Source organism: Perna viridis, chromosome 7, assembly GCF_037379345.1.
Source record: "Perna viridis isolate PV_CMFRI_1.1 ecotype Kerala chromosome 7, ASM3737934v1, whole genome shotgun sequence".
NCBI lineage: Eukaryota > Metazoa > Mollusca > Bivalvia > Mytilida > Mytilidae > Perna > Perna viridis.
Genome location: NC_142451.1, coordinates 31,810,602 through 31,834,111, shown reverse-complemented (window position 1 = coordinate 31,834,111; position 23,510 = coordinate 31,810,602). Strand labels below are relative to the sequence as shown.

The window sequence follows — 23,510 nt, the reverse complement described above, 5'->3', positions numbered from 1 at the left end:
TTTGCAGTTTGACTACTAGTGTTTTAATAGCAACCTTGAAAAGGTCAAATGAATTGCAAGAATGAAATTTGGATAAAACCAGGAAAACAGTTTACTGCACGAGTTCTTGTGGATTGTGAAAACACTGAACTCTTCTGGAAGTTCAGCTCATACCCTAAGGTATATCGGGCAAAGACCTAACAAATAGACTATGCTATTACTATGATTGTTACAAAATCTAATATTAAAACCTACAAACCTGACCTTTGAAATGTAGAACAAAAGAAAAACCATAATTTGAGTAATCAAGGGAACCAAGATTCTAGCGGAAATCAAAAGATTGTAATCCAGGGACAAAGAACAGACATCGAAAACAGACAAACACGACAAAGAACATTAAGTAACTTAAATAATATATACAAAGTAAAAAAAGTAAACGATCAACTCGGACTCCAGTAAAACCTGGGAGCATGTGCCGGAAGGGTAATCGTCCTATGCTTTTCTAGAAAAACCCACCGAGTTGCTCATAAAAAGTCAACTCCAGGGTAGACGAAAGAGGAAGGAAAACTATGACACGTTGAACAAGTCAGTTTTCATGGTGCAGTTGGATACACCGTAACGATCCCCGAGTTCATGATGACGACCATAAAACTTCTGTAGTGATGACTTCAATCTTATAGCAACATAACCCTGTTCTAGATGCCTAATTGTAAGAAGTCTAGCGAGATACAAAAAGTTCGCGTAGTTACGGCATAACGTATGAGTTGTGATATGAACACTCCATACGCAGGTGCTTAAGGGATGTTGCCACAGGTGAAAGGAAAGTTGACAATTCTGAATGAAAAGTCAGCACGTTTGTCGTCAAGGTTGATCAATAGTTTTCCTTTACCACCGATCTCTAAGTGTAAATCCAGATATGAGGTTGACTTCACGGTGTTTAAAGTATCCTTAACTTAAGTTCTATAGGTAGATGCGATGTATCAAATGCCGAAACTAGGATTGTTTCACGATAATACATTAAATTATTGTATAATTTATGTAAGAACAGTCCTTTGTTAGGTTACATTTAGAAATTGAAATACACTTTTTTCTGATTTATCTTGAATCCAATTCATATATAAAAATGTTGCCATTTATTTTAGGATGTTGTATTTAGTATTCATCATCAGTAGTACAGTTATACTGCCACCATTTAAAGTGGATTATCATAAACATGAGATGAACGTTAAAGGTGAATTCACTGCAAGCCAATTAGGAATATACTTATTCAGTTTCGAAAACTCATACTCAAGGTAGGCTAGTTTTATCCGCCACTATTAAAATGGATTGTTAATAATTTATAATTCTCACAGTTATCCAAAGAAAATGTAATTAAGGTTAAAGATATGAGATTATTCTTAACTCTTTGCGACGTCATTAATTTCAAAGACTGTTCAAATTTACCATTGAAGTGAAGAATGTTCTCAGACTTAAGTGTTTTTCAAGTTTTGTGGCACTGGGGTTATATGAAGTAATATTTTAAAGTCAATATCCAGTGCTTAATTTTCAATTTGAAAATAACTGAATTTGATTAGCTAACCAGTCCACTTTAATTCATATTCCTATTTGTACTTTAGACATGTTGATTGTCTTGTTTACATTTGCCTGGGTTACATTGTAACCATCTGGCTAAATATTTTTTAATAGTTTTTAAATTGTTTAAAATAATCGTTTTAATAATTGTTTTTTTTAACCCTCAATCGATGAGAGGTAATACACGACCTTACTATAAATTATCATTTACAATAACATATATAATTGTAAAAGAGGATGCAGGCTAAGGTAACACTTTCAATATAAGAGTTAAAAATTCCACATAGCGACTTTTGCTATTATGTTATGGTATGACGCAGTCGTCTACTTCGACATCTTCGGCGTCCATAGTCGGACACTTAGGACTTGAGTCTTGTCATGGAAATGTATAAAATTAAATCACAAAGTTTTTTTTTCTGAAAGCATCAGTAATGTTAAGATATTGTCAGATATCAAAAATTGAAATATATACATTTTACAGACTTAGTACAAAATATCCCATTTTAAAAGGGCTGGATTTGGTTTACATATTATGTGAACAGTTTATTGTAATTAATTTGAAGATCCCATTGACCCTACATATTCATAGGTATGAAGTTTCTTGAAAATAAGGTAAGTACCTGTCATGGATCAGCATGAACATCATATACAAAGTACCTATCCTGACTCATTTTGGTGCTTTAGGGATAATTAAACCACTGAACTAAGCAACAGATACCTAAGAACTACTACCTATTCAGTGTGTTTAATTTAAACGAATAACTCTATTCCAACTTGGTGTAAGATTTGATAGTGTAGCTTTGCATTATTAATTTGAGGAAAGTGTATTGTAGATTATGCTTGTATTTTGGAACATTTTAAATGCACATGATTTTCTATGATTCATCTAAATTATGAAATTAAAGGGGACATAAAGGGCAGAAAATACATTGTTTGTTAACTTGAAACTTATAATTTGTAGATATTTTTATAGAACCATAAACCTTTCCAAAATAATAAAAAAAAAACATTTCATGAAATATTTTGTCACATTTGCACTTTGATATAATTTTTTTCAATATGTCAAATGCCAGCATATAACAAAAAAACTAAAAATGTGTCAAACATTAATATAGCGTCCATCCTGTAAAAACAAATTCACTAACTCTGTTGTCGTACCAAGCTATGTGCCACTTTATATATTGAATACAACACAGTCACATATCTCTTGATAACATTCCTACTTTTAGTATCTGATAATCTTAATTAACAGCACGTATGGAAATTTATATTTATGTATGATTTGAAAGGAAATCGGAAGTCAAGGGCTCGCAAATGTCTAAATGTATTTATCACATTTATTTTAGACTTACGTCAAAGAAAGTAACATACAGTTTGTGGACTAGCAAGACAAGTAAGACAGATTAAATGAAATTGCGATGACTAACTTTGGATTTTTCGATGTGATTGGTTGGAAGATGTTAGAAGTAATATTTTCATTTGAAATAAAGTTGAAGTTTTAGTGAAATTGAATATGATACAAGCATATCACTGATTTCAAGAGTTAAGTCCTTTTACCCTATGTCTACCTCCTTAAGATTCATATAAGCTGTAAGTTGCATTCTACTTTTAAAAAATCTAATATCGCATATTAGTAAAAAAAATATTGAACATTTCTTTTTATCTTGTCCAGAAATGTTTAAAAACATATGTAATATAAAATAAATCTTTGCATTTATTGTCCAAATTTTTTTAGCTAACTGTTTTGTTGTTAAATGTATATATGGAAACTATGATCTGTTATACATTATAATTAGCTTGAATGTACGTTGCATTATTGCGTTGTATTTCAACTAAAGTAGACAAGTTGACATACCTGCTGATAAACTTTTTTATCTGTTTCATGACAAATATCATATTTTTTGGAGGTTAAAAACATTTGAAAATGAAATAAACTGATGTGTAATGTTTTGAAACATTGCAGTGGCAAACATTTCGATATACAGAGAATATTAAAAATATATTTATGTGACAAGTCGGACTAAGACCTGATGGTTTCAAGACACGGCCCAACTATTACTAAATTAAGTATTTTTGGTTAGTTTTGATAACATATGTCTCATTGATTCATTACGTGGTACTAGTGTCCATTTAGTGGATGTTTAAAGTGAGAACATGCTATGCCTTTGTACAACGCATACCAAAATATGAGTCTCTGGTAAATTATTACATATGCCGGCCATATAGCATGTACTTAATAAATCAATATTGTGATTTCATTTGTATTTCCTACAAGGAAACGTAAGTAATAAAATTTAATGAATAAATTGGTGCTTTAATAACACACACCCTTAAAAACAAAACCTATTACCATCATTTCTATATTGTAACGAATTTTGCAAGCTTATAATGCTAAAAAGAGATTTTAAACAATGTGTAGTAAAGACAGGTTTCCACAGTATCCAGTGTTTGGTTTGGATAGCTTTCATAGCACAATATTTGGTAGGTATTTTGAAACTTTTCTATAAAAATAATACTGAAAGAGTAATCAAGGGAACCAAGGTTATAGCGGTAATCAAATGAATGTAATCCAGGGACAAAGACCAGACATGGACCAAAATATGTAATACAAAGACTTTTTCTCAGCTATTCAAGGTTCACAACTTTAATTCAGACATTGTCGTAGCGTAGAGTTTATAAACCATGCAATTCTACCAATTTCAAGTACTAAAAATAATTAAATACTATGTAATTACTTATTTTTTGTTTGTAATTTTCAATAAGTGGACACACTTTTACATTTCAGTTTGTTCAATAAATGAATACCAAAGGTTATCATGTGTAAATACGAGAAGGTTATTTAAGTTTGATAATATTTTTTGGGCTTTGGACATCCCTATATTTTCTAAAGAGAAAGCAAATTCTTCAACATCTTCAACATTAAATGAGAGTGTCATTACACCACGGGGGATAATGGCTAAACTAGATCTATTCGTCTTAAATATGTTAAGCCATCTAATTATAAAAACCCATCAGCATATAAATTGTTTCAATTCTTGTCAGTACGTAATGTTCAGGAATTGAATAATTTTGGTAATTATTTGTACCAAGCAGAGAAAGTTCGAAGTTCATGCTTATATATATAATATCGTTTTGTCATGCTCCGCATATCTGATGTAGTATTTGATATAGTATATTAATTGTATACAATGATTCCGTATGTTGTAATAGCACATTTTATGTGATGATGTTGGTTCTATAAGACGCACTTTTTTATGGAACAAAATAATATTTTATACAAAATTAATTAATATCCTGGTCAGGGTTTCATTTGATTTCCCTGATTAGTAGGCAAAGGGAATATAGAGGGTTTACATGGAATATGAGACCAGAATACTAGTATTATATAAAGGCACTCTTTAATGTCCATATATAAAATGAAAATTTGAAATTTGTGTTCAAATAATCTTTCTTTAAGTCGTTTTATGAAAGATTCGATTACACATGGTATGTAAATGTAGTCAGCAATACTTATTTAGTGTAGAAGGTGACTTTTCCACAAATAATGCGACATAGAAAGCACGCATTTTGCAATTACTTATAACCTAAGCTACTAAGAATTTCACAATAAACGTATAGTCACAAGTGTGTATGACTTATAACAAAATTTTGGTAATTTCAGTTCTACATGTTTAAGTTTTTATACAAAGTATGAATGCGTTGGTTTTCAATAAATATATTCAGTACTTGTATTGAGTAAATTTAAAATTAAATGATATATTGAGGATGAGAAATAGGATAGGAGATTTCTATGGGAAACAGAAAGAAAAATCAAGGGAGCCAAATTTCTAGCGGAAATCAAATGAATGTAATCCAGGAACAAAGACCAGACGGAATTCAGACACATACAACAAAGAACATAAGATAACCAAAATAATACATAAAAAGCAACAAAAGAAAATGAGCAAATCGGAACCCATTAAAAAGTTGGGAGCATGCATGGATCAGGTGCACTGGTAGGATAAGCATTTACCTACCGAGTTGCTCATAAAAAGTCAAGACACGTTGAACACATCAGTCCCCATGGTGCAGATGGATACACTGTAACGATCCATGAGTTCATGAAGATGACAATTAAACTTCTGTAGTAATAACTATTTTGTGAATGTGGATTAAAACATCAATTTAAAAAAGTACAAAAATTATTTTTGATTTAATTTATACACCAAAATTACTCACTTGCTTTAATGTTGAAGAATTAATCAAATAAACGATTTGTGTTAATGCATAATGCATTAGGGATTATTCTATGGTATATGGCGTTAACAGAAAGTTAATACTATTTATAGTTGTATTTGTCAACGAATGAACACAAACCCATGAATTCAATATTCGAAAGGAATAACACAATTTGTTCAAACAGCGGAACTTGGTATCCATGAATGTTTGTAACCCTCAGTGATTAAGTTTAATGTAGAAATAACATATAGAAAAATAACATAACTGATCATTGTGTATCTGATCAAACAAATCAAACTGGGAATTTCTAGCCTCTATATGTCTTGTTTCGTTTTCGCCTCCAGTTTTTTTATATTTACCATATCTATTTTCGTTATAGTAGACAATACACGCAGAAAGCTCATTTTTACAATACATCAGTCATCATAAAGTTTTAAACAATATGTTTTGTTTACTAAGTGGTGATCATACGATTAAAGTGCATATAACGCCATTTCATATCAATTTTTATCGCCGTTTTGTCTAACTTCAAACATTAAAATTTAGACCATTTTTTGGGAGGTATATGGAGTGTATTCCAACTTTCTTATCAAGTCCCTTGAAGGTCAAACAAATATAAAAGTCATCTCAAACTTTTCTAGACACACTTTGGTACAAGAATGTATGGTGTAATCCACTGTATTTAATTTTGATCTATTTAATAATGAAATTAGAAATCATGATTAGAAACACCCACACAAATTGAGAGTCATCTAATAAAATAATAAATATGCGATATCTTTATACATAATTATCAGTTATAAGTTCAGATTGGCAACATATATACCCCAATTGTTTTACTATCATATCATACTAATACAATGTCACTTGGTTTAAACGTGACTCATATCAGTATGACTAAAAATGTAAGTAGATAACCGATTTTGTAACGTTCCACCTTGTATATATACAACGTCTCAGAATGTGACGACTCTATTCACTACACTGCTCCATCGGATCAAATTGATACAGGGAAGATATGTAAACGTATAGAAAGGTCTGAAAAATTCCCAACGATGTTAGAACTGTCAAATTTGCGATGCAAATTTTTGGTCGTTCCCTCCGCGGGACTCGAACTCGTACCGCTGTGACATCTATGGCAACACCGCCTGCACAAAGTCCAGCGCCCTAGACCACTCGGCCAGCTAGGCTATAAAAATATAGCTTTCGCTGGCCGGGTCATTCCTCCTCGTAGGATTAATTTAGGGCTGTAACTTAGTACACGATGTATGGTAGCACGGCACAGTTCATTTAGATGAGCATAAACTGTCTAAATTTGACAGTTCTAACATCGTTGGGAATTTTTCAGACCTCTCTCTCTCTCTCTCTCTCTCTCTCTCTCTCTCTCTCTCTCTCTCTATATATATATATATATATATATATATATATATTAAATACAAAACATATACCCCTACTCTGCCGAAAAAAAATCACTGAAATTTGCAATTTGCATATTTAACTAAGGCAAAACCTCTGGAATACTTGTGCTTCTTTAAAAAAAATATTTGGTATTTTATGTTAATAGTATCACAATTAATAATTTTAGGTTCCTTTGTTGATCTATTGTGCTTCTCATAGTCAAAATTTATCAAAAAACTACTAAAATGAGGTTTTCGAACTTTCAATAGAAAGTCGAATAAATTTGATATTATAAATTATTGCACGACGAACACGTTACTAATATGGCATTATTGGATAAATAATTGAATAGTCTACACCACTAAACCGAGAAAATGTATTTGTAAATACAAAAATATATGAAAACAATCCATGGATAAAATAGAATAAAATAAAAAATTTTCCCCTATAGCATGAAAAGAGGTTTTTGCATGATGCAGAATGCTTATTCATTGCATATCATCTGTTTAAGAGTAGTCAATGTTGAAGAATGACTACTAAGTTCGGAGATATAATGTTGGCGTTTCTTTAGCCACTAATAATTTATCCACTTGATGTTGTGTGACATATTTGATATGAGAACCTTCCATACTTCCTTGCTTTTTTTAACAATTAGCAATTAACGTAAAACATAGTTCAATGCATATGAAATTTGGCTTAAACATTACTCATTAGACGTGTTTGTACCATAAACATATTTACATAACTTCAATAGTATACCGTACTATTTTTGACTGATACAAGTACAATATACAGTGAATAATCCGAAAACTTGTCTAGACAGGATACTTTTTGAAGTCCTTTCATGTCAATTTTAATGTATTTCTAACATGGGTAAACCGAATTCCTTTCTAAACCGAACAAAGTCCGAAAGAGATTCGGTTTAGACAGATTTCATCATATATTGCAAATTACGATATGCTGTACACGTGTTTCAATGAACAACCTCTCATCAATATAATTAGAATCAAATATATTAGAAGATCTAAATACAAAGATTGTATACAAGTAGTACTCAAAACCAAAACTATCGAAATCGGAAGTCAAATCCATCAACAAAAGCTTCTACCGTGTACAATACAAGGAATCAAAAGAGCAATAAGTAATCTGTAATGGTACATGTACACCAAAATAATACAAATACTCATATTATAATAATAGTATTAAAACAATGATCTTAAATAAGATACTTAGAAATGTGAATACCAATAATTATATTTACAATGATAACAACGAAATAAAACATTGATTTATAAAATCGCAAATGATGACATTTATCCAAATTGAACTTTTAACTTCGAGTTTTTCATTTCTTCGTTATACACTGCATCAAATTGCTCATTCTGCTCATCTGTAAAATAATTTCTCCAATCTCCCGTTTCACCTGAAATATTGAAATACCTATCAGTAAAATGTAAAAAAAAAAGAAATTATTTTTATTGAAGGTCCGTGCAATTAAAGTAATAATGGACCGATTACTGGTGCAGATCGGAATTCTGTAAATAAGTAATGCTCCGAAGTAACCCACTTTCAAATACCATGATGGTCCACGAACTAACTAATATGAACATTTCAACAAAACTTGCAGTTTCTTCGAACGATTAATATAAGAGAGTATTATAATCAGTTATTATAATGATTTTTTAATTAAACTATTCCAGAAATTGACGTAGATGTCATTTCTTGTCTGCTATCGTATTTACTTCCTTAAATCATGTCAGCCTTAGTAGTCTAGTAGAAACGAGCCTGATTTAATTCAATAGTTTGACTCGTTAATTGCTGTCAACAGTTTACGCTAGCTTTTCATTTTTAATTTGCATTTGCTCTTTAAGCGTAAGTTTTTGTAAAAATCAGGCAAAATGGGAAAAATAAAAAAATAAGAACCACATATGCGCGTCAAAACCCCATTATCCTGGCAATATAATTTCGCACAAGGATGCTTTCTCTATTTGAAAATACCACTATTTGATCTCTGCATCACTGGTTTAGCTCAGATATTTCTCAATGGAATGATGGAACAATGAGGTTTTTGACAGAGTTATGTACCCTCGAAATGTTCATTTTCAATGCACTTGAATGAAATTTTAATTTAATTTACCAAAATGATATAGAAATTCTTGTGTTTTTATACTGATTCTCATTGTGCAAATAGCCAAATTAAAGTTTAAAAATTGTTTTTTTATATCATCTTTGAGCCACTGCCTGGTTCTTACAGAGACTGTCACTTAAGTTACTTCATAAACATCTGGTTACCTTTCCTGTAATGTTTAAAATCTTTCGTTAATTCTGTATCCTTGAGTGTTTCATCAGCATTTTTCAAATTTCCAAATGAACATTTGTCTGCTATTTCCTTTATTAGATCCGTAGAGACAACTACACCTAGAAAATCTGCTAATCGTTTGATCTCGACTGTAGGATTCTGTAAAACACAAGATATACAATGATGTTCGTGAAAAGTCATACTTGAAAACACATTCTAGAAATACGACAACACTGTTATTATTGACGCTGCGACTAGAATGTTTTTTTTTTCATGGACGAAAAAAAAGAAGAAAAAGAACGAGATAAAAGTGTTTAAAACTTATATTAAATAGGCAACAAGATCAATAAAACAAACAAACAAAAACAAAGGAAAAACAAAATATAAACAAAACAAAACAACAAACATACAAATAACAATATAGAAATGAAAAAAAACTGATTATTTCATGTGATGTAAAGATAAACAGACAAAGCAATCCATAACAAGCGAAAATGCTAGTAGTTACAAATGTTATAAATGGTCAGAAAAAAGGAAAAAAGAGACTATCGAAAGTGCAAACGAAAGAAAATCCTTTGATACCACAAATCTGGCATCACCAAGATAACAACACATGAAGAACAAAACATACTGCAAAAAAGTAAACTGGGCTGAACTAAGGTGCTCCGGTTAAAAGTAAGTACTCCCTGCTTCTTTTTTTAAAAGGCACCATTCAAGCTGTTCATTGAAGACGAAGTCCGTTGGAGGGAAACTATTTATGACAGTCAGTGATCATATAACACAATGACATTTTACATTGGCAAGTCAGGTCTTGATGACGACAGTAGATTGTTCTATATTTAGACCTTAAACTATAGTCGAAACATCTTTGTCTCAGTAGTTTTGGCGTCGTTTGCAAGTATTTCTAGATAAGCTTAGAATGACTTCCATGACCTGGAGCAACAAAAATGTATTGCAAAGTTCAAGATCACACATACTTTTTAAATTTTGATTCTATCAAATCTATCTTACACACAGATTATTCTTATAATACTTTGAGGAATGACTTTTCTACTTAAGAACAAAGACATTGGCAGTTAGTTGTCATTGATCACTCCCGGAAGACACTTGGTGTCATAGTATACTTCTTTTCCACTAGCTAATATGAACTTAACCAAGGTTACTTTTCTCGAAAAAAAGAATGACTTAGAGTAATCAAAGGAACCAAGGGTATAACGGTAATCAAAAGAATGCAATCCAGGGACAAAGACCAGACATGAAAAACAGACATACACAACAAAGAACATAAAGTAACTAAAATCATACATACAAAGTAACAAAAGCAAATGAGCAACTCGGACTCTACTAAAAACTGGGAGTATGGACCAGGTGCACCGGTAGGGTAAGCGTCTTCTGCTTTTCTAGAAACACCCGCCGAGTTGCTCAGAAAAAGTCAAGTCCGGAGTAGACAAACGAGGAAAGGAAACCTATGACGCGTTGAATAAATCAGTTTTCATGGTGCAGATGGATACACCATAACGATCCACGAGTTGAAGATGACGACCATAAAACTTCTGTGGTCTGCGTAGTTTCGGCAAGCTCTGGCATAACGTGTGAGTTGTGATATGAACACTCCATACGTAGGTGCTGAAGGGATGTTTCCACAGATGAATGGAAAGTTGACAATTTTGAATGAAAAGTCATCACGTATGTCGTAAAGTTTGGCCAATAGTTTTCCTTTACCATCGATTTCTAAGTGTAGGTCAAGATTTGAGGCTGACTTCACAGTGTCTGTAGTATCCTTTATCTCAAGTTCTTTGGGGTAGACGCAATGTATCAAATCCCCGAAATTAGGATTATTTAAAGATAATACGTCATCTATATAGCGGAAACTGAGATTGAAGGATCTAGCCAAACGATATTCTTTCTTTCTGATCAGATCAGCTATAAAGTCAGCCTCATAAGAGTGAAGGAATAGGTCAGCTAGTAAAGGAGCACAATTTGTTCCCATTGGAATGCCGACCGTTTGTTGAAAAACACGTCCACCACACTGGACAAACATGTTGTCGATTAAAAATTCCAGCATTTTGTAAACATCTTCCTCTGTATATTTGAAAGATGATTTGGAATTATTTTTTACAAAGTATGAGGAATCTCTACCAAGAACTATATATTTGTATCTAGGTGTACCGTCTTTTTTTGAAAAAAAAAAACAACGATGTATAATTTTTTTTAAGTCGGGATTATAATTGAGTATGGGGAATAGAAGTATACAGTGTTGAAAAATCATAGGTTTTAATGCTATTATATTCAGATAATAGTCTTGAACTGATTGTCTCCGAAAGATCTTTCGAATTTTTCAGGATCCACATTGAATTAATACCACAACGGGAGTAACAAGTGTTGTGGTAGGACTGCAGACCCTCTTTGACAGTTGTGAGTATAGAATTTATAAGTTGTGAAAGAGGTTTGGTGGCGCATTTTGCAGATCTAGCTATGAAACGTTGTTCGTATGGATTCTTGTGGAGTTTAGGAATCCAGTACATAGACGGTAAATCACAATCATCGTCCTTGGTAGAGAGACCAAAAGAGGATAGCACAGATTTATGGTTTTCCACAATCTCTTCTTTGGAGAGTGTGGTAGCAGTATAGGTCTTATCACTGCTATTATTTTCTACGTCTACCTCTGATAATAAACATTGGATGTAAACCTTTTTGCAGACAAAAAATGTTGTTTTGTGCTTTGTCTGCTGATACGACAACATACTTGTCATGTATAGTAGACAATGTTTTTGCTACATCGGGGTCTTTGAAAACCGATGAGCCACTTAATAGTTCCGTAATTGATACAAAGAAAATTTACCCGTTTCAATTCCTCATAGCATAAAGAAATAATTGCATTGTTTTCTTTCCGTGCTTCTTCCATTTCTTTTTCATAGTTGAACCATCCTCCATACATCGGTTCTGTAAATAATTGATTAATTAACATTTTTGTAATAGCTAAAAGTTTCCATGGACATCAAATTTATACAAATACTTTTCAGTAATTTTCAATTTTTAAGCAATACCGGTTTACTTATAAGCGACAAGAAGCGTCAAGAACCTCAAGATGTCTAGAAAAAAAGAGGGGAATATAGATACAAGAAGGTTTTTGAATATATATACAAACGTCTCAGAATGTGACGACTCTATTCGCTACACTGCTCCATCGGATCAAATTGATACAGGGAAGATATGTAAACGTATAGAAAGGTCTGAAAAATTCCCAACGATGTTAGAACTGTCAAATTTGCGATGCAAATTTTTGGTCGTTCCCTCCACGGGACTCGACCTCGTACCGCTGTGAAATCTATGGCAACACCACCAGCACAAAGTCCTATTCTACAAATACGTTTTACCAAATACCTTTATCCTTCATAATAAGCTGAAAATATTTTGGCCAGGGCATTTCCTTCAAATGCGGCTCCACACTCTTGGCAAAGAAAAAAGAGGAAACCATCACATCCTTAGGGTTCCGAAAGGCGTGAACAATTTTCCCGCCATTTTGTTTATGTTCTGCTGGGAGCCAACGATATGGAACATGGGTGTTGATAACACGTGGAGATGGTTTTCGATTCAGGCTTTCAAAATCTTCAATGAATTCAAGAAAAGCGGTTTCTTTCACTTCCTTTGTATACTCAGCTTTCCCATTTTTTAACATAAAAAGAATTTCCCACAGCCAGTGTGTGCCTACAAATGCATATATTGTTTTATTACTAAATAATACACAGGCACAATTATTTCTCATGATTTCCACCCGAATTTCACATGATTTTCGTCTAAATTATGCAAATAAACTATATGACAGAATTCGCTGTTATTCCAGCGAATCGAACCTTCACGTGAATTTCAAATGTTTTGTGCATATGAAATTCGTGTTAAGTGAATTTCAAGTAACAATAGTGTTAATTTCATGTGACAATCATGTTCATTTCATATGAAGCTCGATTAGTATAAATTGTATGTGAAACATATTTGTCATTGCATCTAATTAAAACAAATCGAAAATGAAGAAGAAACCTTAAAAAAGCATTAATTGAAATTTTATCGATATGACAAGTAAGGTAAGGACATGAACAATGTGAACATATAATTCTATGTGATTTCAACAAAGTCAAAATTATTAACCGATAAAGATCTGCGAGTAAAAAAGACTTGATAAAGCATATCATTGGAAGTATTTTACCGTCAACCGGACACGGTACATTTATACATATATAATCTCATAAATGAAAATGAAAACCTTTATAAACATTTTCACTATCAACATATTTTTGTACTTCTTGAATTCAAACCATTTGAAATAAAAAAATAAATAAATATACTGTGTGCTCTGATATTCGTCGGTCGTAACTTGCAAAGCAGAGGCCGCTCAACTAGGGCAGCACATGGTCCGTGTTGCGGAGTAAGGGTCGTTTGTACGATTACAATGTAGTTTTCTGTTTTGTTTTGTTTTTGTTTGTTTGTTTGGTTTTTTTTGCATTTTGGAGTACTTTTCCGTTTTATGTCTTGTATATAAATTTTATATTAAGGTTTTAAATGTTGATTTCCCTTTATTTCCATGGACTTAGTTGCAATACATTTAGGAAGTAATGCAAACAATGTTATCAAGCTTGAGAAATACATTGTTCATAATGTGAAAATATCGTTAACTTACAAAGTTAAGCTGTAAGGATATATTGGTCATTTTGTGAAACTATCGTTACGGTACAAAATTAAGCTGGAAGGATATATTGTTCATAATGTCAAACTTTTGTTAACTTTCAATGTTCTGCCAGAAGAATACATCGTTTATAATTCGAAAATATCGTTAACGTACAAAATTAAGCTGGAAAGATATATCGTTCAAAATGTTCAACCATCGTTAACGTTCAAAGTGACTCGAACCAGTTTTGACTGCCTTTCTGATGAGTTAAATATTATACAATGAAAATAAAAAAACTTTTTTTTTACTTTCTGGAACTTAAATTATCAAAAAAGAAACATTGATGTAGGTAAGGAAAGTTATAAACGACATGATAAATATTACTATTGTGATACAAAAAACCTACCCGATCGTGGATATGCTGTAAGAAGAATATCATCAGGACAGGTTTTGAGGTTTTTAATTTGGTTAAATCTGCCCTCTGCATCCTTTACAAGTGAAGGGAACGTTGGTAACTTCATTCCATCAAATATTGGAAACCTATCTTTAGGGGGTTTTAACATTACTCCGGGTGGTAGCACCATACCCGGGGGCTGCTGAAATCCTCCTGCAAGAGTCGTTGGAGCATTACATTCGGGAGGAGCACCCTTCCCCAAATGAGATACAAGCTCTTCCATTGGTGGGTTTATTTCGTTCCCATTCATCGAGTTGGTCCGATCGGCATTGTTATTCGACATCATAATATTACAGACCTGCAAAACAAATGATATTTGTATTTAAACTATCTACATAAAATGCATTAACAAATGATAGGACTTCAATAACATGTCTCACTTTGTATTTAGAGTACTAAAGCTAAAAGCTTTGATGAAGTTATACGGAGGAAAAGATTAAGATTTAGGAGTCTTTGTTAGTTCTTTATTTACAAAATCCATATCTTACCATAGCAGTTTTGCAGGCCAGTTTTCACAATTATTGATATTAAGAAAGCAACTGAGAAGAGGGTTTAAAGAGTGCATATGAAAGTCTATACCGTTAACCTTCTTTTTGTATGGACTCTTCTGAAGTATGTTGTTTCCAAAATTAACATCTCTTCAGCAGCATTGGAACAATATGATAAAACAAAAAAAAAATCATATTCAAAACAGGAAGTCAAATCAAACACTAAGAAGAGGTTCTATGTGTACAAGGAGTAAAACCTCAGTGTTTACGGAATTTTTTTATTTTGTGATACTGCAAAAAAGGTAAAAAAATTATGCTTTAGTTCGTGCCAGACAAACCTGAATACTGTGTTCAAGTACAAAAATACGATTGTATTATATTGGCACAAAATCTTTCCTTGCCTCTTTCCGTGATACACAATCCAAATTAAACTTATCAGGTCACTGTATTAACTAACAAACACTGTAAATGTTTCCACCAATAAATTGTGGACTTTTCAGTCTCCTGAGTGCCTTCTGGATATTGTACTTAAGGTAATATTCAACGAAAAATGGACTGATTATCATCGTTAAGAGGAAGGAAATGTATATTTCTCGAGAAAAAAATAGCAGTTCGGAGTAAATTAGCGTTTCTTCGACCATAATAAGAAAACCAAATAATAAATGAATACAACTATCTTGAAATAATTTAATTTTAGATGTAACAACCATACTGATTGGATAAAAATTTTGTCCATCATCTCATAGACAAAATGTTGTAATGTGACTATAACGTCATCAACTTTTTTTGCCTTAAATTTTGATACTTAAATTAGATTATAAGGAATGACTGTTATATTTGTTCGGTCTATTTCAAATAACCTCATGTAATGCCAGTGGTGCACACTTTAAAATAACCTGCTACCTGTATATATTTAATAGTTTTTATGAGTACTTTTTTCACGGATAAATGAAGAATTCATCAAATAATTTTAAAGACCTTGACTCTAATTCCATGTACTCTATTACATAAATTTACCAATTATATAACACATTATATAAGACAATTTAAAGTACACAATAACATATTCTATACAATACGTAAACAAATGATACTATCAGGCAAGCTTAAATTTTCCACATGAGTATAATTGACATGGTTTTGTGTTACATGTTGTATTTATCGGCTTTGCTGGTGTATAGTGAATAGACTTACACAATCTATCAAAATTGCGGTGTTATACTAAAATGTAAATCGAGAAAAGTTTTGCAGAAAGAATTAAACGATAACTGTTTTGTTCACATATACATCTTATTAACAAACTTCGATTAAGGAATTTCTTTAAATCTCCACGAGTTCGATCCTAATTTTAGAACAGACCTGTAAAAAAATACGAGTATTAACCATTACAACAAAAATACAGAAACTAATTACATTGTACAGATTTTCAAAATAAAAGTTGAGTACTAATATTTACTTCTGAGATTATAAAAGAAGAAACAAATTTCTATTAAAAATACAAATTTGCAATGTCAAGCCTTAAAACGAAATATCAAAAACTCTAAGAATATGTATTACAAATAAGAGATACAGAACGAATATGGCGAAATACTACAAATGCACCAGCTTATAACATAAAAGGTACTTATGTAATCAGGTGTTATATATATTTTACCCCAAATTCTTTCAAAAATGAAATATTCTTGCATTGTATGAATGTAAACACTTTTAAAAAAAAAGCCTCACGGAATAATGATAGTAACGTTGCGTGTTGTAAATGTCAGAACGAATTTTTCGATTGACCAACTCATCCCATTTACCATTTTCCCATTCATAGTCCCAATTCCATAAAACCCATGCCTTATGTTTGTTTTTGCCCTATCGCCCATTCTCCATTGCTCCATAACCCATTATTTTGGACGTTTATCCCATACAGGTGCTGTATGATACTGAATAATCACAATATATCACATCTGATGTACACGTGCATGACCTTTAAAACAATTAAGTGAAATTAAATTATGGTGTTACGCTGCAGTTCCTCAGATTAGTAAATGTCACACTGACATGCAATTATTTTGATATTGTAATAAATCTAAAACTGGAACAAAAAAGGCAATAAAATGAGCACTTGCACTCTTTATTTTTTCTGATTAAAGTAAATAAAATTCACTTTGAAGTTTTTGTTGGAAACATAGCATAATATTTCCTGCTGGTTGATTCGAATTGACTGTTTAATTGCAAAGGGTTAACAGATGCATCGATGGGTTTGCTTATTATCAAACGGTTGTATTGTGAGGAGGAAGTGCCAAATATTTTTTCTTAAATTTGGTGGCGCATACGGACAAGTAAGGAAATTTACGACCAAGAAGGAGATATGCTATATCGGTTGGTATATCCTTGGTGATAAATCATAACTAGAAACGATTCTTAAGGCAGGACAGCTAGAACGAATAGACCAAAATAACATATAATGCTTTTTTATGAAGTGTAATGTTTGAATATGACAATGTTAGAAAACATAAACAGATACGTGTAATATATTTATTGTGTATATTATTACTATTCGCAATTCTGATTGGATAATCGGCTTCATATGATATTTCATAGAGCTTGACAAAGTATTTAAATGTTTAAAATTAAAATAATTGAGATATGCATGTAGAAGATATATAATTATAATAATTTAATGTTTTCAGCCTCACATTTTGGAGAGAAGTCCTAAAAATGTGCTACGATCAACATATTTATACGCCGATGAAATATTAAAAATGATACATTTAAAAATAAAAAGTCACGACCAACGTCATCAAGTTCAAAAAGTAGTACGTCGACGAAAATAGGAGACGTACTAAATAATGACGTTCATTTTCTACAATTCTATACTAAATAATGAGTAAATTTATCAATGATCGATGAGTATGTTTACAAAATTTGTCAAGTGCAAGGTTTGTAAAAAGTGCTTTGTAAATGATATTTCCTCTCTTGAGGAATAAAAAAAAACTTCAGCATAATTTTTTTAAAGATTCAATATAGGTCAAATGCAGAGTAGTTAATAGGGACTATTTATAATTTAAAAGATATTAAATACATGCACTATATTACATTACGTCTGTAATGATAAGACATCGGGTGATTTAAAATACATATTTACAAATATAACACCAACATTGTAATCCGCCATTATTGTAAAACAGACATGTAGAAAAAATGTAAGTATCACTTATTACATCAACAAAAATATGAATGACAAAATACGGTAACGAATATACATTGTCGTCTTTCAGAATTAAAAAAAAATGTTGAGTGCACAAGGGTTCGGTTTAGACAAGTTCCACTGTATAATGAAAGAAGATCACACTAAAGACTAACATTTCCTAGTGTGGACAAGCACATGAAACCTGTAGCGTGGGAAAAATATTTATTCACATTTTTTCTCAGCAACTACTCATCACAGCCACTACTAATTTTAACATATTCTTCCTGTTTGTATGCCATATGGTGGACCCTATTTTAGGACAAATTCGACAACAACATCCTTTTTACCGAAGACTTTGTTCCTTTCTCTTCTTTATATCGTGAGTGAAAGCAGGGATATCCTAGTGAGCCATCGCTCACAAAGTTCTTGTTTAATAAGGCCTAAATTATCCCCATTTAATGAACGGACTAAAAAAAACCAAATACCCAATAAAATTCACACAATATGATATACAAATCCCTCTATGGATACCTCAACATACGAGAAATAGACAGAAAGATATATTCACTTAAAGAATGTTCACAATTACTAAAAGCGTACCTTTATGCGCCTGATTTGCCTCTGGAAAAATAACTTTTCACAGGGATGATATTACTTTTCAAAATATGATGTAAATAGATTAACGAATGACTTCTCTATTAATAACGTTACTCAGGCTAAATCTTGTCGCCTCTGCTAATAACAAAGGCTACATGAAAATGGACCATTTATAACTGAAAAAAAGAACAAATATTTGAATTAAATGTATTACCATTTAAAATATTATCTATTGTTGCCATGAAATTGAGATTCGTATGAGAAATTATAACCGAAACAACTTACCTTATATTTTTATCAAATATGTCTGTATCAGGGGATATCATAGGGAAAGGGGAAGGAAACAGAGAAATATGCCGCAAGAAAATGGCGATTATTTCCTCTCGGAAAAACTTTAGGTTCTTTGAAAATGCCCGATAAATATATAAAGTAACGCTGTGTTCTCGCTAACGAGATGTTCATTTCATTGGCTGTAAACTTAACCGAAACATAACGAATTTTGTAATTAGCCACGTGCATAACAGCTTTGTTTTTTTTAGGTTAAACCTCTAGATTCGGCATCCTTTATATAATAATTTACAAATAATATTCAAACCGTAGACATTTATTTGAAAATTTAAACAAAGCAAGTACATCTATCCAGGGGGTCATTTTTTCTGTAAGTGGAAAGGGGGGTTCAGTTTTTTGTATAACTTCAAAGAGGGGGGGTCATTTTTTGCACATGAATTTCAAGGGGGATCCAAATTTTTAGTTAAGCAGAGCATTACACCAGTCAAATTATAACATATTTTACCACCATTAAGCATTTTATTTCATTGTCACATGCATGATCTCTGGTAAAATCAAGTTCACACATCAATATAACCATCAGGACCTAAAACATTTACAGTTATTAAATTAAATTGGTCCGACATATCTGCTGACGATTCAATTTCCTTACCAATATCTTGAATATCAAGAGCTGTGTCTGATTCTGCTTGATTTTGATCAAACTTTTCCAAAGTATCAAGCTTTGGAATTGAAGACTTGAATTTTTTATTGTAAGAATTCTTTAACATCTCAACTGCTTTGCTTCAAAGAGTAATCAAGGGAACTACGGTTATAACGGTAATAAGATGAATGTTATCCAGGGACAAAGACCAGACATGGAAAACAAACGTACAAAGAACATGAAATTTTGTTAAAATCAAATATACAAATTAACAAAAGCAAATGAGCAACTATGACTCCACTAAAAACTTGGAGCATGGACCAGGTGCGCCAGTAGGGTAAGCGTCCTCTGCTTTTCTAGAAACACCCACCGAGTTGCTCATAAAAAGTTAAGTCCGGAGTGGACGAAGAGGAAAGGAAAAACATGACACATTGAACAAATCAGTTTTCATGACGCAGATGGATACACCGTAGCGATCCACGATTTCATGATGACGACCATAACATAAAACCTCTATAGGGATGACTTCAATCTTGTAGCAACACAACCCTGTTCGAGAAGTTTATTTGTTAGAATTCTGGCGCGATACAAAAACTCCGCGTAGTTTCGGCAAGCTGTGGCATAATGTTTGAGTTGTTATATGAAAACGCCATACGCATGTTTAATAGAGGGGTATCATATTTAAAAAGAAATGTTTTATGGGGGATAAGAAAATATCATTGGGTTCAAGAAAATTTTATATGATTTCAAAATGACCAGTCCCCCCTCCCAGGTAAATAATGATAAATTTCTATATCCATTTGAATCCTAAGGGAAAAAAGGGGGCTATATAGTCGAATTTTTGCCCTGGATCTTTTTATTTAATGTTCAAACCAGAACTTTTTTTTTCGCCTATTGCATCTTTGTATTTATATAAAATCATATATCATTGTTCTGCCTTTCTATTTCAAATGTGATCCTAGCCCCGACCCCCATTCATAAAAATCAACATAGTTACTCGGAGGCGTATTCAGGTTGGGGAGTGGCGGGCGTGCGCCCCCTACAATTTGCAAAGCATGGGTTGTCAGGGGTAGATTTAGGCGGTTTCAAGTTGAAACTTCTCGCTAATTTTACCACAAAAGATATCTACATTGCACCCACTCTATATCTCAAAACTTTAACCTCAAAATTTGTGTCACCTCGCTCCGCAAGGCAGAATTTTTACTGTGCGCCCCTATCTAAAATCCTGAAGGCGCGTAGCTGCCGTTAGGCAAAAAAGTTTTTGCCTGCACTTAATTTTGCCAATTTTTTTTTGGAGATAAAATACATCCAGGAGAAGCATAAATGATGCTTTAAAACGCTATCTCCGCAGAGATTCGGGGGGGGGCTTCGCCCTCCTGAACCCCCTACTAGGGCTCCGCCCTGGACCTGCTGGGGGCCTGAAGCGGCCCCAGACCCCCTGCCATAATTTTGCCTACACTTCAATTTGGCCTTAGCTACGCGCCTGTCCTGGATCCGTCCCTGTTACTCCTACAACGTAAGAGGTTGGAATTCCGTTCCTCTATACCCCAGGATGGCACGAAGTCAGAAAATAGCTTGCAGACAGCCTCTAGCATTGTATTGCTTTTTTATATATATTTCTTTATTGCTTTTATGGAGAATATTAAAATAGTTTCAAAACAGGCCACTTGTTTCATGCTATACGCTGAAAGCAAAATATGATGAAAGCGATTTACAGGTTAGTGAACAGGGATGGCTCCAGACAATTTGAAAAGGAGTGGTGCAAGCCAATGTGATGGTGATGCAAAGACATTATTTTCCATGTTTTGTCAATTTTACACATGAAAATGACTAATTTTATGGTAAAAAGGAGGAGGGCCACCCCCCTCTGATCAATGAACAGGTATTACAAGCACAGTTGACTAATAATTATCATTTGATAAGATGTCCTATTAAACAGGTGCATCATGAGCGTATGGTATGATTATCCTCACCTCAACGTCTCTCTTAACTTGTGAAAAAAAAATCACAATTTACCAGTCTTGTAGAGTTTATACAAGGAAATCATGAATTCAGATCAATTCAATGTAAATTATAGATACAAGTACATGGCATGATTATGATTAGCTCAAAATTCAACAATAAATCCTTCTTTTTCAAAATTTTTAATGTCTGTGAATGTTTATATTTTATTCTACTTACCCATGGAACTTGTTTTTTTTTTCATTGATTGGTTGTGGTTTCAATGCATATTGCAATTATTTCTTGCATTTCAGGACAAGAATGTTTTACTGTATGAAATGATCCTGCTTTATACTACTCTACTATTATGACATTTTTAGGCGGTTTCATAGTGCTACCTCACAGAATCAATAGTTGCTTAGCCAAATAGTTGTTACACAAAATTACATGTTTGAGAAGCAGTGAAAGATTTAGCACTCACTGGTCATAAGTAGAAAACTTAAATACATGTACCATTTATGTTTGTCAATGAGATAGTCATTCAAAAAACCAAGCAAGTAACGATTAAGCTTCTACAAGTGAAATCACCACATGGTTATCAATAATGGGCAAACAACATACCATCCATATTACACATGTAGAAATAATACAAATACATTTCTAAAATAAATTGACTAATGAGAGTTTATAGTGAACAATCAAAAGACTTTGAAAGTGGGGGTCCAAGCTATTAATTTTCTCATTTTTGCAAAATTTTTCTAATTACTTCCAATATTTCCCAACAAAAGAGATGGTTCCTACCAAATCAATATAAATGTTTTGTTCTAAAAAAAAACAAGGCATAAAAATATTGTATACAGAACCTCAAATACCTGCACAATCTATTATCATACTTCATTTGAACAGAGCCATCTGATATGTATGACTTGTCTGGTAACTTGTATCATTGGTAGGTGAACATGATGGCTGCATCCAAAATTTTCTGGAAAATATCAAAACATATTTCCTTTTAATATGGAAAGAGATACTGAAAATCAACATGGATAGACTTTTATCATACTGTCATGATTGTGGTATAATTGTACATGTTGATGAAATGCTGTGCAAAAAGAAATCTGATGACTGATAAAACTAGTTCCTTATCCTTAGTTACAGATATACAATGTAAGTCAACAGCTTGTATTTATGGATCTATTAAAAAAAGTAAAAAAATATAGCACGATAAACGTCTTAAAAAATTGAAAATTGTGTCTTATATAAGGTCATACAAATGTATATGTTAATGTTTAGATTAATTTCCAAATCATATAATTCATGTAGTTTACCTCAAGTTATGTATGAAACATTCTCATATGACTTACATGTACAATACCATGGAGCATTAAATATTGTTTTTGATTGGTCAACTGTTCAGCAATACTTGTTTCACTGGAGTTTCCTTGATCTTGTACATGAATTTATTTTTGTTCTCAAAAATGAAATATGGGGTACTGTATACACAAATAACAGATTCTTGTAAGGTTTTGTTTGAGTTACCCTATAATCAAGTAACTGTACAACTCATCATGTTCGACAAGTTTGTATCACAGACTGTTTCATTTAAATGAAAATCAACATTCATTGACTCAACGACAACTCATCATGTCTTTATAAAAATGTTTGTATGAACTATGGAACATGTATACAGTAACGTATAAGGCTTAAGAAAGTTTTTTGTGTACCATATCTCCTGTAATTTGAACTGCACTCATTTACTTAGACTACAGCACATGATTTAGACAAATTATAATTA

General features: G+C 32.4%; 2 protein-coding genes and 1 long non-coding RNA gene across 8 annotated transcripts in view; 2 read left to right on the top strand and 1 right to left on the bottom strand.

The window, feature by feature from the left end:
- The first annotated feature begins 15 nt into the window (after window positions 1-15).
- On the top strand, window positions 16-5,204 carry LOC148612315 (uncharacterized). The gene is made up of 3 exons (XR_015924356.1): window positions 16-159; window positions 1,122-1,271; window positions 2,898-5,204. It is a non-coding gene; the product is annotated as an uncharacterized LOC148612315 (long non-coding RNA).
- A 1,246-nt stretch (window positions 5,205-6,450) lies between these two features.
- Window positions 6,451-19,277, bottom strand: LOC148612314 (sulfotransferase 1 family member D1-like). 6 transcript variants are annotated; one of them, XM_088593628.1, is made up of 8 exons: window positions 19,132-19,261; window positions 18,850-19,022; window positions 15,163-16,430; window positions 14,536-14,881; window positions 12,851-13,174; window positions 12,309-12,409; window positions 9,460-9,625; window positions 6,451-8,590 (listed from the first exon to the last, which is right to left on the bottom strand). In XM_088593628.1, exons 3-8 carry the CDS (start codon window positions 15,217-15,219, stop codon window positions 8,481-8,483), a joined length of 1,104 nt encoding a protein of 367 aa, XP_088449754.1. In that variant the 5' UTR covers window positions 15,220-16,430; window positions 18,850-19,022; window positions 19,132-19,261; the 3' UTR covers window positions 6,451-8,480. The 6 variants fall into 6 exon arrangements, with proteins under 6 accessions (XP_088449754.1, XP_088449759.1, XP_088449756.1 ...); XM_088593633.1 differs by having other exon boundaries at window positions 15,170-16,430; XM_088593630.1 differs by having other exon boundaries at window positions 15,163-15,242.
- Window positions 18,166-23,510, top strand: part of LOC148612313 (sulfotransferase 1C2-like) — a 19,054-nt gene continuing 13,709 nt past the window's right edge. The window contains exons 1-2 of the mRNA XM_088593636.1: window positions 18,166-18,262; window positions 22,672-22,882. Of these exons, the coding sequence (XP_088449762.1) occupies window positions 22,804-22,882 (79 nt within the window). The 5' untranslated portion in view covers window positions 18,166-18,262; window positions 22,672-22,803. The remainder of the gene's footprint in view (window positions 18,263-22,671; window positions 22,883-23,510) is intronic.

What these genes read in the sequence shown, in the direction of transcription:
- LOC148612314 (XM_088593628.1), bottom strand. Translation starts at nt 15,219, where the DNA reads ATGTTAATTTTGGAAACAACATACTTCAGAAGAGTCCATACAAAAAGA. An exon ending in ATACAAAAAGAAGGTTAACG is followed by an intron (nt 14,882 to 15,162) that starts GTATAGACTTTC and finishes TTTGTTTTGCAG; the next exon opens with GTCTGTAATATTATGATGTC. An exon ending in GCTATGAGGAATTGAAACGG is followed by an intron (nt 9,626 to 12,308) that starts GTAAATTTTCTT and finishes TGTGTTTTACAG; the next exon opens with AATCCTACAGTCGAGATCAA.